The sequence below is a fragment of the Cinclus cinclus genome, chromosome 7, assembly GCF_963662255.1.
Source record: "Cinclus cinclus chromosome 7, bCinCin1.1, whole genome shotgun sequence".
NCBI lineage: Eukaryota > Metazoa > Chordata > Aves > Passeriformes > Cinclidae > Cinclus > Cinclus cinclus.
Genome location: NC_085052.1, coordinates 30267118 through 30280423, shown reverse-complemented (window position 1 = coordinate 30280423; position 13306 = coordinate 30267118). Strand labels below are relative to the sequence as shown.

The 13306-nt window shown below is 39.0% G+C and overlaps 1 protein-coding gene across 1 annotated transcript in view; it reads right to left on the bottom strand.

The window, feature by feature from the left end:
* Positions 1–6470: 6470 nt before the first annotated feature.
* CCDC6 (coiled-coil domain containing 6) overlaps positions 6471–13306 on the bottom strand; it is a 47275-nt gene continuing 40439 nt past the window's right edge. Inside the window, exons 8-9 of the mRNA XM_062496197.1 lie at positions 10370–10494; positions 6471–8046 (exon numbers count right to left, since the gene is read on the bottom strand). Coding sequence (XP_062352181.1) covers positions 7855–8046; positions 10370–10494 — 317 coding nt within the window. The 3' untranslated portion in view covers positions 6471–7854. The remainder of the gene's footprint in view (positions 8047–10369; positions 10495–13306) is intronic.

Below are 13306 nucleotides of genomic sequence, written 5' to 3'. Positions count from 1 at the left end.
ACAGCCAAAATAGTGTTAAAATTCACTACAAAAGCACACCCCGTTTCATTCAGCACTGTCAAAAAGCACTCGGATCCAGAATGGCAAGAGCCCAGCTCACAACACTGCTTTTTCACACCAGATCAAGGGGCCCTTCAGTGCCAGGAGGGAAGCCAGCGTGGCTATAGGGATTGAGGGAGAAAGGAGATAGCAGCATACACTTCTTAAGTTCAGCTCCAAAAATGCCAGATGGTCACACTACAGATTTTTGAGACTCCCACAGATCACTGTTCTGGTTCCATTAAATTCACATGCCAGGCTATATTCAAGGCTTAAGAGAAATAAAGCACAGGACATTGTGTAGAGCATTTTCACTGATACACAGCATTTGGAACACAGGTGACTCTCATCAACAGCCCTGAGGCTCAAAAGCCTCGAGGTTCCCATCTCAGACCTTCCAATTATATTTACTGTTTTCTAAATCCAAGTGAACTAAGAGTCTTTATACATACCTTCAGTCTCCATCTGGGAAACGCAGGACTGACCTCAACCTCTTCTTCCTTCTGTAGGATGGCTGTGCTGCGTACTTTGAAAGGTACAGAATAGTCCCAGGAGCATGTGAAACAGACTGATATCCAAGCCAGCACCTTTACATTCAGGAAGGATTAGGCTTATTAAAATTGCTTGCTGTGCAATGCACCATTCTTTCTTTCACTCTCAGCAGTTTACCAGGATTTTTAGGTTAACCCCTGTAATGCTGGGAACCTGGCTTTCCTCTATAAAGGGGTACAAGCACTGGAAGAAATAAAAAAGAACCAACTAAAGGGGTGATGGCCTGGATGAGGCAACCTGAACGTGAAACACCAACATGCATCATCTTTCCTTTTTCTGCTATTTTTAAAGTGCTCAAGTGGCTCATTTCCATTCAGACAAATGTCAGAAAACAAAGGACGTGCACAGAGAGCATCAGCTCATTCCCCCAGTCCACAGACCTACCAGCTGTGGCAGTTAGGGACAGGCAGGACTTCTTGCTCAGCATTTGCAGCACGGGCACGAGGAGAATAAAGGCCTTTTAAGAAACACTGCTTGTGTTCCAAGAACAGAGTAACACGGATCAGCCAGGTTAGCATTTGCTGAAATACACCCATGGCCTGGCGCCCAGGAAGTTGCAGCCATCAGAACACAAGGATTTTACTGGTGAGAATGGGAGAGCATGCCTCCCATTGCAGGCAGAGGCCTGTGCTAACTTGAGCAGAGCAGCAGTCGCAGAGAGGCTAGAGCAGAAGCTGAACAACACAGACACAAGTGGATTCAACCAACAAGTTTAGCAACACTCGACACTGAATACAGGATAAGCGTAGGTTTAAGTACCTCTGAGACTTTCAGATCTAAACCCAGAATCTTGGCAAAACAGCCAGACACAGCAAGTAATACTAAGACAAGCTACTGAGAATGCCACAGGTGACCTCTGTGCTAAGCTGAATGAATGCACACAATAAAAAAGTGATAAAATCAGAAACATCAAAAGGGATGGCAAACAAAGTACTCACAAAATTTACACAAATACATACAATCTGAAGTTTACAAGTGGCTCATGCTCTAAAATCATTAATAACTGATTAAGGTTTTAATAAGAAAATATGTCAAAACAGCAAAAATTATGGTAGATTCTTAAGACAGATCTCCATTAGGAAATAACAGAATCCATCACTAATAGAATGACTTAATTGAAAAATCAGGTGTGATTACAAGACAATCAAGAAAAGCTGGAAGAGTGCACCTGATACCATGACCTTTACTACTACAAAGGATAGCAGAAGCACTCTTTTTTGAGCTACAGAGTATACAGCACACCCCTTAGCATAGGCAATGAAACATTTTTTGCCTTCTCTCCTTCTCAGAGTTGACAGCAGATTAGAGAAATAGCTGTCCTGCCATGTACAGCTTTTGACTCCGAACATGTAGGATGTTTTTCTGTAACTTTGTACAAACATGCATCTCTGTTCCTACGAACTGAGAAAAATAGTAAAGAGATGAAACTCTATTATTTTCCTATTCTATTCCACCCACCCAAGGAAAAGGATCCTCAAGGTAAGAAGGTCAACTAAGACCAAAAATACTGCAGCTTTTGCTGTGGCAAAAAAAGAAAAAAAGCCTGAGCTCCCATGGAAGGCAGCTGTGAGAAGTTTAACAGATACGTTTAATTCAGAAAAGTACTCTGGAATTTCCCCACAATAACTCAAGAAATATAGCTATATTCTTCCAAGACAGAAGAAAAACTCATGGAGTCAAGCATACATTGTACTTTGAATATTCACCTAATGCAAAGTGAGGAGCACCTCTTATGCAAACTTTATTATGTTAACAGGTTATTCCCCTGGTTACACACTCAAGATGTTTAACAAAAGGAATGGCCCAACTAGAATCAAAGACACCAAAAACAAACACTTATCTTTCTCTGACCCCTAGTTCTCATTTTTCTTCCTCTTTTTTCCCAGTGATGACAGGCTGACAGAGAAGGAAATATATATCCACCCAGTAGTCTTCCATACAAGTAAATACAAAAAAAAAAAAAAAATCAAGTGTTTATTGGAAGTCTGCATGAAGGCACAGATGAGCTTGATTACAGACACACTGTAACAATTACAAGTATATGTAAACACCTTGAGATATACAAAAAAGCAATAATACAGCTAGAACAGGAATAAAATGTAACCTGCTAAAAAAAAAAAACAAACTTATTTATATCTGAGATTCTTACAATAAGCTCTGATCCACACCAACACAATGTAATGTTCTTACAGACATCACTTGGATTCATGCTCAGCAAATCTGCACTTTGGCCATTGTTTGATCCAAATTTGAACAATCTTCCTTCACTAGGATCAGAAAAACATAGGAACAACCAGCTAGACATCCAACCGACCTATAATGAGGCTTCATTGATTCTCTAAATATACAAGAGCAATCACCAAGGTACTGAAATTAAATAAAAGCTTCAGAAAAGATCAAGGATGCTTGTTCCACTTGCATTTGAGGAAATTGCTCTATTTCTGCAGGAAAGGAACAGTTTACAGCTGTCAGGTGATTTTTTTTTCTTCCTCCACAGGAGGCTTAGATTTCATCTGAAACACCTGCCAAAACAAAAGTCAGCAATCACAAACTAAAGTGCCTTGGACAGCTTAGGTTTTACCACCAGAATAAAACATCTCCATTTATAGATACAGCATGAAGTTTTATCATGAGAAAACCCACCTTTGCACACAGAAGACTACTTCCAATATTTCTGTGGAAAGGGGAATTGCTTTTTGTGATTTTTTTTTTGTTATTGTTGTTTTTCAATTAGATACCAAAGCCATAAACCTAAAGAACTGCAACACAGCATTTTTTCAAAGGAAATCACAATTTAAAAAAAAGCACCACCCCCTGCCCTCCCCCAAGTTTTAATACAGGTAATCCCAAGGCCTAGACAAAGAGCACTCTGAGCAGCAACTTACTACAGGGACGCAATTTTCACAAACTCAACCCTCAACCATCTGTTCTAACTCTTCACTCGTCCTCTACAAAAGCTTCATAACCTCGAGCCCCATTCCATTGAGGAGAGACTCCCATCCAGGTCATACATGCAGAATAAAATATAACACAGCTATGACATTTCTGCTGACCCTGTGGCCACATCATCCCAACTGAAAGATGAGGTAGTACTTTTCTTTGGAGCCAGCTAGTGGAACAGGCACACTCTTCTCCCTAAAGTAGCAGCAGCTGCCTGTAAAGCAGCCAAACTCCACAGTTTATCTCCTCTTCAGAACACACCTAAAATCCAAAACCAGCTGCTTAGAAAAATAAATCATTATATGAGCACACATTCCCACTTTTAACTGCATCATAAAGGCCGCGGTCTGGCATATTCAGTGACTTCCTCCTGTCTACACAGTGGCATTTACTCAAACTCTGCTTGTACTGGGTCTAAGGGCTGTGACCCAAAATTAACATGAAGGTATCCTGAGTACTTATTATAGTGAGACATGGAATTTAAAATTTTAAGAACCTTGATCCAAATTTAAAAAAAAAAAAAAATGGGCTGGGAGAAGAATTCAGGTCCTCAGGGAACTGAGGAAAGCAGATTGTCTCTATGAATACAGTCCATTTGGAATTTAGGGACTCTGTTTGCTTTCTCTTCAAGAGGAGAGATCTTTCCTCTCAAGGAGGCTGTTGTAACATATGCATGTATTATAGTTTTATAGCTTACACCCATAAACCTCCTGGTTTCTTATGAGATGGCTTGAACTGGAGAAATATGCTCTGCATAGTCCACGCTCTGTAGACTCCCAAGGATCAAAAAGAAATAGACTGCCATGACTGAAAAAAAGGAAACATCAGAAAGAGTTGAACAGCATTAGAATTTGTACTGCCTGTAAAACTAAGCATTAGGATCAGAAAAAACACTGTAAAACTCAATCAAGGTCCCTGGCTGCATCCTCTTAGCAAGCAAGAATCAATACTGAGGACGAAAGACTCTGTTTCTTTGACTGACAAACTATTTAAGGCTCTTTTTTTCTCCATGAGCAGTTTCCATTTATTTAACGGAATATACAGAGTCCATGTACTCTCCTCTCAGCAGTGCAACTTGCACACATCCCAGGAAGCTTTCTCATTTTCATTGCTTCCAAGTTTACATTTTTCTTTCAGCTGAAGTGCAAAGGGATTCCACCCAGGCAGCCGGATTCCTAAATGAAAATATTTTAATAGGAAAGTAATCCTGTTCTGCTCAACTCCAGTACAGCAATTGCCAATAGAAAAGCACTAACACTTTCTGGAAAAACTCTGATGTACTTTCTGCCCTTGGGAATATGCTCTCAGAAGAGTACATGTAATTAAAAGAGTCTTATCTGGCTTTTAGCTGGAAGACTACCTCCGAACAGTCCCACCTCTTCTTCCAAAGAACTTCTGTGGAACAAATCGTGGACAAAATAAACTCTTAACACTCTACAGAGTATCAGCTGCAATCCAGTGTCCAAGACAGATCCCTTGAGAGAAAATAAAAAGAAAGCTGCTTGATTGTCAGAGAGGAAAACACTGCTGAAATAGCTGAAAAGTAGATTTCATTTTTTTTAATCTTTAGCTGTCAAGGGGTATGCTCACAAAATGCTCCACACAGCTAAAAATCACTTCTGTGTCCTTACACAACTAGTGACAATGCAGTGTGCAACTGACAGGCATTAGTGATGAAAAGGATGTCAGGAAACCACTCAGATGCTTCTGAGAAAAACAAAGCACTTAAGCTCTCATAGTGATCTGGACCCTCACTGTCAAGTGAGTTTCTCCAGTCTATAGATTTGATAAAAATCACAGCTGCGGAATCATAATTCATGACTATAATTCACAAGAAAAACTGAAAATCCATTTACATTTATTAGGAGATGGTTGTGCACAATTTCTCATCTTATTCAAAAAGTCTACAAACAGAGTTTAACACTTCTGATTGCAAGCAAATGTTTGTTCAACGTTCTTAGTTCAATAAGGCAAATTTAGTGCCTTTTTACACTTTCAAGGTTTAGTATATATTTGTCAGTACTTTACTTTCTTCTGGTAACAGTCCCACTGGAACAGTAAGGATGAGTTCACTAAGACACTTATAACAGCAGCTGAACTTGGGTTACACAAATTCAGTTTTGGAATATGCTTCAAATGTAAATTATTCTAGGCAATTTTCCATTTTGAGATCTCAAAACACCATCAAAGGCTCTTCCGTTTCCACCCACATTTGTACTACCACCACCATGAGACTGCCTTCCACAGAGCCGTACACCTAAGGATCTCAAAGCACTTCAGAAAGGAGGGCACCATTTCAAACTATGGGATACTTGAGCTGGAATCCTACTTAATAAAGAATATTTCTTTGTCTTATGTTTACAAAAGGACAAGCGAGAAACTAAGCTGACCCTGTCTTGACCTTAGTCCCACCTTGGACTACCTGTCACTTTCTCCCATGCAATCCTATCACAGATTCAGGAGCTCTATTTAATTATAACGCTCAGAGCTGAGTTTCCTCTATGAAAAGTTGAGCATCTGCTATGGTCAGTTATTTTCAGAAGGAAGCAGTGGTCAAATTTTAGGTCCGCCACAATCCTACAAATCGACGGGAGAGTCACTACCATAATTAATGTAATGTAATTTGATAATGCACTTGATCCCATATTGGTCTAAGAAGTGTAATAGACTATATATGCATTTCTCTAAATTCTCTCAGAGCTGAAACTACAGAGCTACAGAGAAAAAATTCTAATTTTGTCTTAAGCAGAACATTTTACAACATTATTTTAACTTACGACTTTGATTTAGAGCACTATTTTCATAAAGATTTTCAGTTTGCAATTCTGACTGAACAGGTGAGCGGCAAACACGACAAAATATGTACAAGTATTAGTATACTACCAGAATGCTGTACTTCCTTCTTAAAAATGTCCTTAATAAAGCATTAAGCATGTCAAACAAACTTTTGTAAACAAAAGATAAGTTACTCATGTTCTGCTCTGATTATAGCCAGATACATATTCTCATAAAATAAACATTCTCTTGTCATTTTCCATGGCCCACATATCCTTATATATAAGAGGTAAACCATTTAAAATCATCAATAATATATAAACCCCAGTACTCAACAGGAACCTCAGGAAAAATGTAACCGAGTAGGATGTCAATATCAAGAAGTGACACTTTGTTCCACTGCAAAGTGAAACCAATTTATTTGTGCTAAATGAATGGAAAGAATGTATTCAGAATACATTTCTTCATACATTGTACCGGCTTAGGCTGCTAAATAAGCATTCATTAGTGCCATGTTGTGCTACTTTCTTGTACTCTGTTTCTACCAAGCAATACAAAGCTTTGGCTGTTACACCAATATATTCCTCTACACTCATCTTCTAACAGACTTTTGAACACTTAAAATACCTGTTCAAACTTTGCTTCGGGGGAATCACATTGAATATATTTTAACAAGAAAGAAATTAGCATCAGTTGTTCTCTACAATCACATTGCCTTCTGCAGCAAAAAAAATCCAAGAGCACACACTTGAATCAGCTCTCAGTAACCTGTAGGCAGGACCACACTTCCCAACAGTCACTGTGACAGGGCACATGGTACGGGCAGCCTACAGGTTAACAGAAATGTCAAGTGACATAATCAAATCTTAAGGTTCACAAATTGTACATTCCACAGATTCCAACAAGCCAGCTCCCTCAGTGTAAAGCTCTGCCTGTACCATACGTTTGAGGTGCTTTTAAACAGGAGAAGTATGGATGTGTCCTCTGTGAATTAAGCTTATTTGCTATGTAATACCAGAGTTTGTGTCTTGGGCACTGATTAGGGTGTCTGACTCACTTCTGCACTAGAAGCTGATATTTTAAATGACTGAAACATAGTGATCTTCCATAAGCTTGGTAAACACTGTAATATTTCAGAATTTATCATGTAGCCCATCATGCCTTTCATTTTCTGCAAATTGTCATGAAAAAATATAAAAAGGTATCCCTTTAATTTTATAAACCTAAAAGCAAGGAAAATGAAGCTTTGGAGCCAAGCAAAACGACATAATGCCGTATTACCAAACAGAGTAGCAAATGTTCCAGCCAGAGAATGGACATACATGTAGTTCAAGTAAACACTGATGGAAAACTTTGTTAAGTTAGTGTTGTAGACCCACAACACTGGCTGCATTTTATACAAACGTTTACAACACAATTAACAGTGAAGCCTATATAACCTCAGTGCAAATAAGTCAAATCCAAATATGCCAAGTAAGCCTTTGGCTTTTAGTAAACTGCTCCGTGTTATGAGTCCACTTCTGACATAGAGACTGCTGAGCACATGCACTAAGGCTGAGAGGAGGGATGCACTGAATGTTGAAAATTGGCTGCCTGCGATGCTGTGGGCTGGCCCGGAGGTTGCACAGGTGGTGGAGGTGGTGGCGGAGGTGGCTGCACTGGGGTCTGCGTGTTTGGAGAAGGAGGAGGAGTGGGACGTTTAAATTTGTCAGGGCTGTTACTTCTTCGTGGTGAAGGCCTCTGCAGAACAAATATTGAAATTATGTTTAACACACTCCTGAACAACATTAGGCGCAAGTCCTCTAATTTTGGCGAAGAAAAAAGAAAACCGCACAAAGAAGTCTGAACAATTACACGGGAAGAAGAAATTTCAAAACATTGCAGGAGTCACAATACAACTTCTACATAAAATAAATGTTCCTCTGAAATGGAGTAGCAAAGGAAATGGGAAGTACTCTTGACATCAAAGAGAACATGCATTCCTTCCTGTCAGCTTGCAGGAAATGAACACAAGACATGTCCTGCAGATATGTTCACCCATGATGACCAGCAACCTACAAAGAAATAAGATGCTGCAGCCACAGCACCTCCCAGCTGTGCCTGCCTGACCAGTAGGTGCTGATGAACTGCTAACTTCGTGCTCCTGGCATATGAGCTACCAGTATGTGGAACCTGAGCACGGGTGGGAAAGTTTTGAGTGTTTCAGAGTCTGCCCAGAATTTCTAGCTCTCTGAAAGACTCTTGGCCCACACACTGGAGCAAAAGCATAATACACGTTGCTCTTTCGAGAACAAAAAAAATATTACAACCCTTTGAGCTGCAGGAGTGAAGCAGTTGTTAGAGAGACCCTTTCAACAGAAACTACAGATTTTCAACTGGTACATTTAAACAGAAAGATTTAAACCCCACTTTATCTTTACAAACTGAAGGGTGGGAAGGGGAAGATGATCTTTAATGTTAGCAATGCAAAAATATAAATTACACTCCACAACACTAACTTCTGCACTTTTGAAAGAAAAAGGCTCATTACTTACCAATCTGGTTAGTATTAATCAACAACGTCATGGCATGACAAACCACCTACCCATAATTACTAATCAACAACAGGTGGTCAGCTCTGGGGAAAAGCATGATTACAATTCTATACCAAATGTACTACCAGTAAAGTCAAATTTATTCTGTAATGGAGATCAAAAATGAAGAGTCAAGAATGAAACTGCAGTTCAGTCAAATCAAACATATTGTATCTATTTTTCTGCACAATTGTGTACAACAGATCCAAGTTATATGTGAAATGTAACAGATTCTTGAAAACTGACTGATGCCTCTGAAACACTTGGTATCATTTATTGCATTTGCACACATATAATATCAGGGGACCTGGTATCAGTATTGAGACTGATGAGCTGCTTGTCGACACCTTTCTCTGAACAATTAGTATTTTGTCCTCAAGATGATCTTTTTCAGTGACTCAATCTAGAGTTTCAGAAAGAGTAGTATTTCAGAGACTGAACAGAGCAAGTTCCTTGACAAAGTAATTTATAAAATTAATTTCCATTTCAAGAAGTGTAAAGATCTTCTTTGTGACTAACTCATGTTATACACACAGCCATGGGCTGAGCCTCAACTGGAATTCTACTTTCCTGCTGAGCTCCAGCTTCATTTCTGTTCTACCTACCATTGCAGTGTTCCCAACCACCCCACCTTAGCTCAGTGAAATTTTAACAATTACCTTTGCACACCCACCTAAACCAGAAGCAGCCATATTTTAGCATGGTACTAAAAATTCTATTAAAATACATTTTTACATCTGAGAATGACAAGTATAAACAAAAATGACCTTAATGAATATTTACATACTACCATACCTGTTGAGAAAAATCAAAATGGTATTGATACAACAACCATAAGGTATTTTGCCATATGGTTAATCTTTAGGCTTTGTTTGCTCATTAAACTCCACAAATATTTAGAAGAAACACGATGAAGTGGAAACGCATCAAACATTGCAGGTAAAAAGGAAATAAATTCTGTTGAAAGATATGAGAAATTGCCCTAACAAATGTTTATATTAACTTTCTTCTTTGCCAATGACAACAGAAAATAAGAGTTAACTGCCTGTTACAGTGACATGATGGTAGCATTGTGTGTCATCCTGAAGAAAACCTGAGCTTGAAGCAACCTCAGATGACTCATCCGTCAGATGGTGGAGACTAGGAGAAAAATGAAAGCAACGTTTTTACTTCCTGGGGTAGACTTAGTAGCTTAGAACATCACTTTTCACACCCTGCCTGCTGATCCATAAGATGATACCTATTACTGTCCTTAAGATGATAATATATCCTATTCTTTTGCAGAAAACAAGGTTCTCCAAAAAGAATCAGTTTCTGAGGGGTGAAGAGGAAAATCAGGGTTGAAGAAAGCAGCAATAGATGTCTTGGAGTAAGGAGACAAAAACAAACATTTACAAAAATGTTTTGTGAAAAAGCTTGAGGACAACCAATCATAACTTCCAGAAACCAAACTATATTGGTAACAAATATTTACTATTTTAAATACTTACTGTAATACCATGGGATGGTCCCATATGTTGCACATGAAGGCCTGGGGAATTGTAGTAAGACATTCCAGCTCTAGTCAGTGAAGTTGGTGGTGTGAAACCAACTGTGTGACTTGCATACGACAGACCTAAAATTGTTAAAACAAGGTACCATCAACATTCTTGTTTGATATTAGAAACTGAAGTGGGAGGGGTTTTTTAGATTTTTTGGTTCTGAATCAATGATAGTCTAAAAACTGGCAAGTGCTGCAGATTAGACATCTAGAAAATATTAATTGTACTGAAGTGTGATGCAAGTTTATTTTCTTTTCCTGTAGCATATTACCATATGCTTCAAACATACATTATACAAGGTTAGACATAACTTTTCACTTAAGATAAATGGTGTAAGGCTCCCATAGCAGCTTAGTTCTAGTCCGTAAGTATTTCCATTCAGCATTCCATTTCTCTGGGGAGCAAATGGTTCCCTGAACCACACAGAGTCTGGAGAAGCAGAGAGGTTGTGCCTGGAGAAGCCATCTAGGACTGGGTCACAATGAAGTTCCACAAAAAACTGCATGTAGGTGGCTCCTCCAAGGCATACCACATCTGCACCAAGGCTTCCTCCTGTTGTGCCTCAGTATTTTAAAGACCTTTGGGGCTGGGACATTAAAACATGCTGGGAAATGTTACCAGCTGGACTAGGCTAGGAACTAACATTTAAGATTACAACTTGTTTTATCTACATTAAGGAAAGCCCAATATTCAAAACTGCAAATATCTAATTCTTTCATCCAAGTACTTCTTTTCTGTAAAAACTCAATTATAAAAATGCAGAGTTCCTGTATAGCTCTATTAAACCAAGGAAAACAGAAACAGCAACTGCCAAATGCTTCAAGTTCACATCTTATGGTGTTCTGAACAGTTTGAGTTTCTCAAAAGAGCACATTTTCCAAAACCTTTTGCTCCTTTCTGCTTTCTGACAAAAAATATCGTAAGGAACAAGACAGGACTTTTCTCAGCTATTTACAATAAGATTCAAGCAACTGTTTTGGAGAATAATGTCTGAAAAACATTCCTGAAGGCCTATTAAACTTTTAGAACACCACACTGGATTCAACAGTTTTCACACTTTGACACTAAACCAATACAGAACAATGTCCCTGCAGCAACACCCAGCATCATCCCTGTCTTCATGCACCTGTGTTTCTGTCTACAAGAGATGAGACAAGATCTCAGGGAGAAAACAGAACAAGCCTTAGATCAGTAATGAAGTCACATAAACAGACTCCCTTTGCTTCCTTCAATTCTGTTTGATTCTGTTACATCATCAATGTATGTTTGGTGCAAATTATAAATTATTCCCATGGAATCCCTGCCACTACAGAGTAGCAACAAAATTAATCTACCTTTTGATGACACAATCTAATTATCTGTAGAGCACATGCTATAATTAAGTGCTTTTGTAAGCACAAGAATAGGAACAAGTCAATGTTCAGAGAGGTGACAAGGCAGCCAGTCAAGAGGTAAGAGCCTAGAAATAATAGGCAAAACAGAGCCACCTTTGTAACATGGCAATTTTGAATTACTTTGGAATAATCCAGGTCCACAAGCTTGACAAATGCATTTCTACATAGCAGCCAAAGAAGCAAAATCAGAGTACTGCACATACATACAGGACAGTTAATCTCTGCAGCCCCAAACATCTATCTAGCCTAGCAGCAAAGCACAGAACAGTTTATCTACACTGAGAACTAACTGGATATTAGAACAACTAATCCCCAGCTGCCTAGGAATAGCAGTAACTACACTGTCTTCAAAGTTCTCAAAGATTTCTAGCACAATGATCTGTCCTAGAAATCTCAGTAGTATCTCAGCTACAAAGAGTCTTCAAAAGTAGTATCCCAAGCCATGCAGGCACAAAAGACTCTGGGATTCAGAAGCCAGAATCTGATCCAGTAAAATCCACATGAAATGATAGTATTTCTAACTGGTTACAAATTCTGCTTCCACATATTCAAGGCACATCTTTTCCTGAATAAAATATGCCAAGTCATACAAATAATTGATGCAACATCCTGCTGCTTTATTATTCTTTCCTGACATTTTTGACATCATCTTACTGCACTACTTTAGATACAAAATACTGTCAAAAAACTGTTTGCTTTAATCCATTACTGCATTAATTTATCCTAGACAGCTCTACAAAATTCTCTACTGATATCATTAGCTCTCTAACAAACTGCTGTTTCTGTTTTTCTGAAGTCTAAAACTTCCCAACTGCTGATGTTAATTTATCAGATGAAAAGGAGATTAATGCAGCTGCCTGTGCAGACAAGCTAGCCTGGAACATTTACCATACCAAAATTTCCCAACTCATAAACTCTTGTTAGAAATGATCATTTCAGCTGTGTTTCAGAGTGTGTTTCAGCATCCCTTGTCTGTGGGATAAAATTCTCACTCTTGAATCAACTACTGATGGGAAGTCAAGTCCTCAGGGAACAAGGAATGCACTTCAGTCTCAGCGTAGGAATACACGGACAGAGTTCTCATGCACTAACACATCAGCACCTAAACAGGGTGCATTGCTAAGTAGTGTAAGATGCAAGCCTGTAAGTGAGCAGGTCATCTGTCCCACACAGAGCAGTAGTTATAACCCCTGTGTGACTGCAGATCCAACCTGCAGTTGGATACTGCACTGTTAGAAAGGCTGCACACAGAACAACGAACGCCCAGCCGTTACTGCAGAGCAGCTGCTGGCAAAACTACACTTCTGTGCACCCAGTTACAGGAAAGGGATAAGAAAATGTGCATTATTTTCTTGGTAACACACCTTGCAGAACATTGAAAGTCAAGTCATTTGGCTCATTTCAGAAATGCAAAACCCTTCTGAAAACTCATAGTCACACTGCTCATCTCTAACACCATAACATGCCTTACGGCCATAGCTGGTTTTCACAC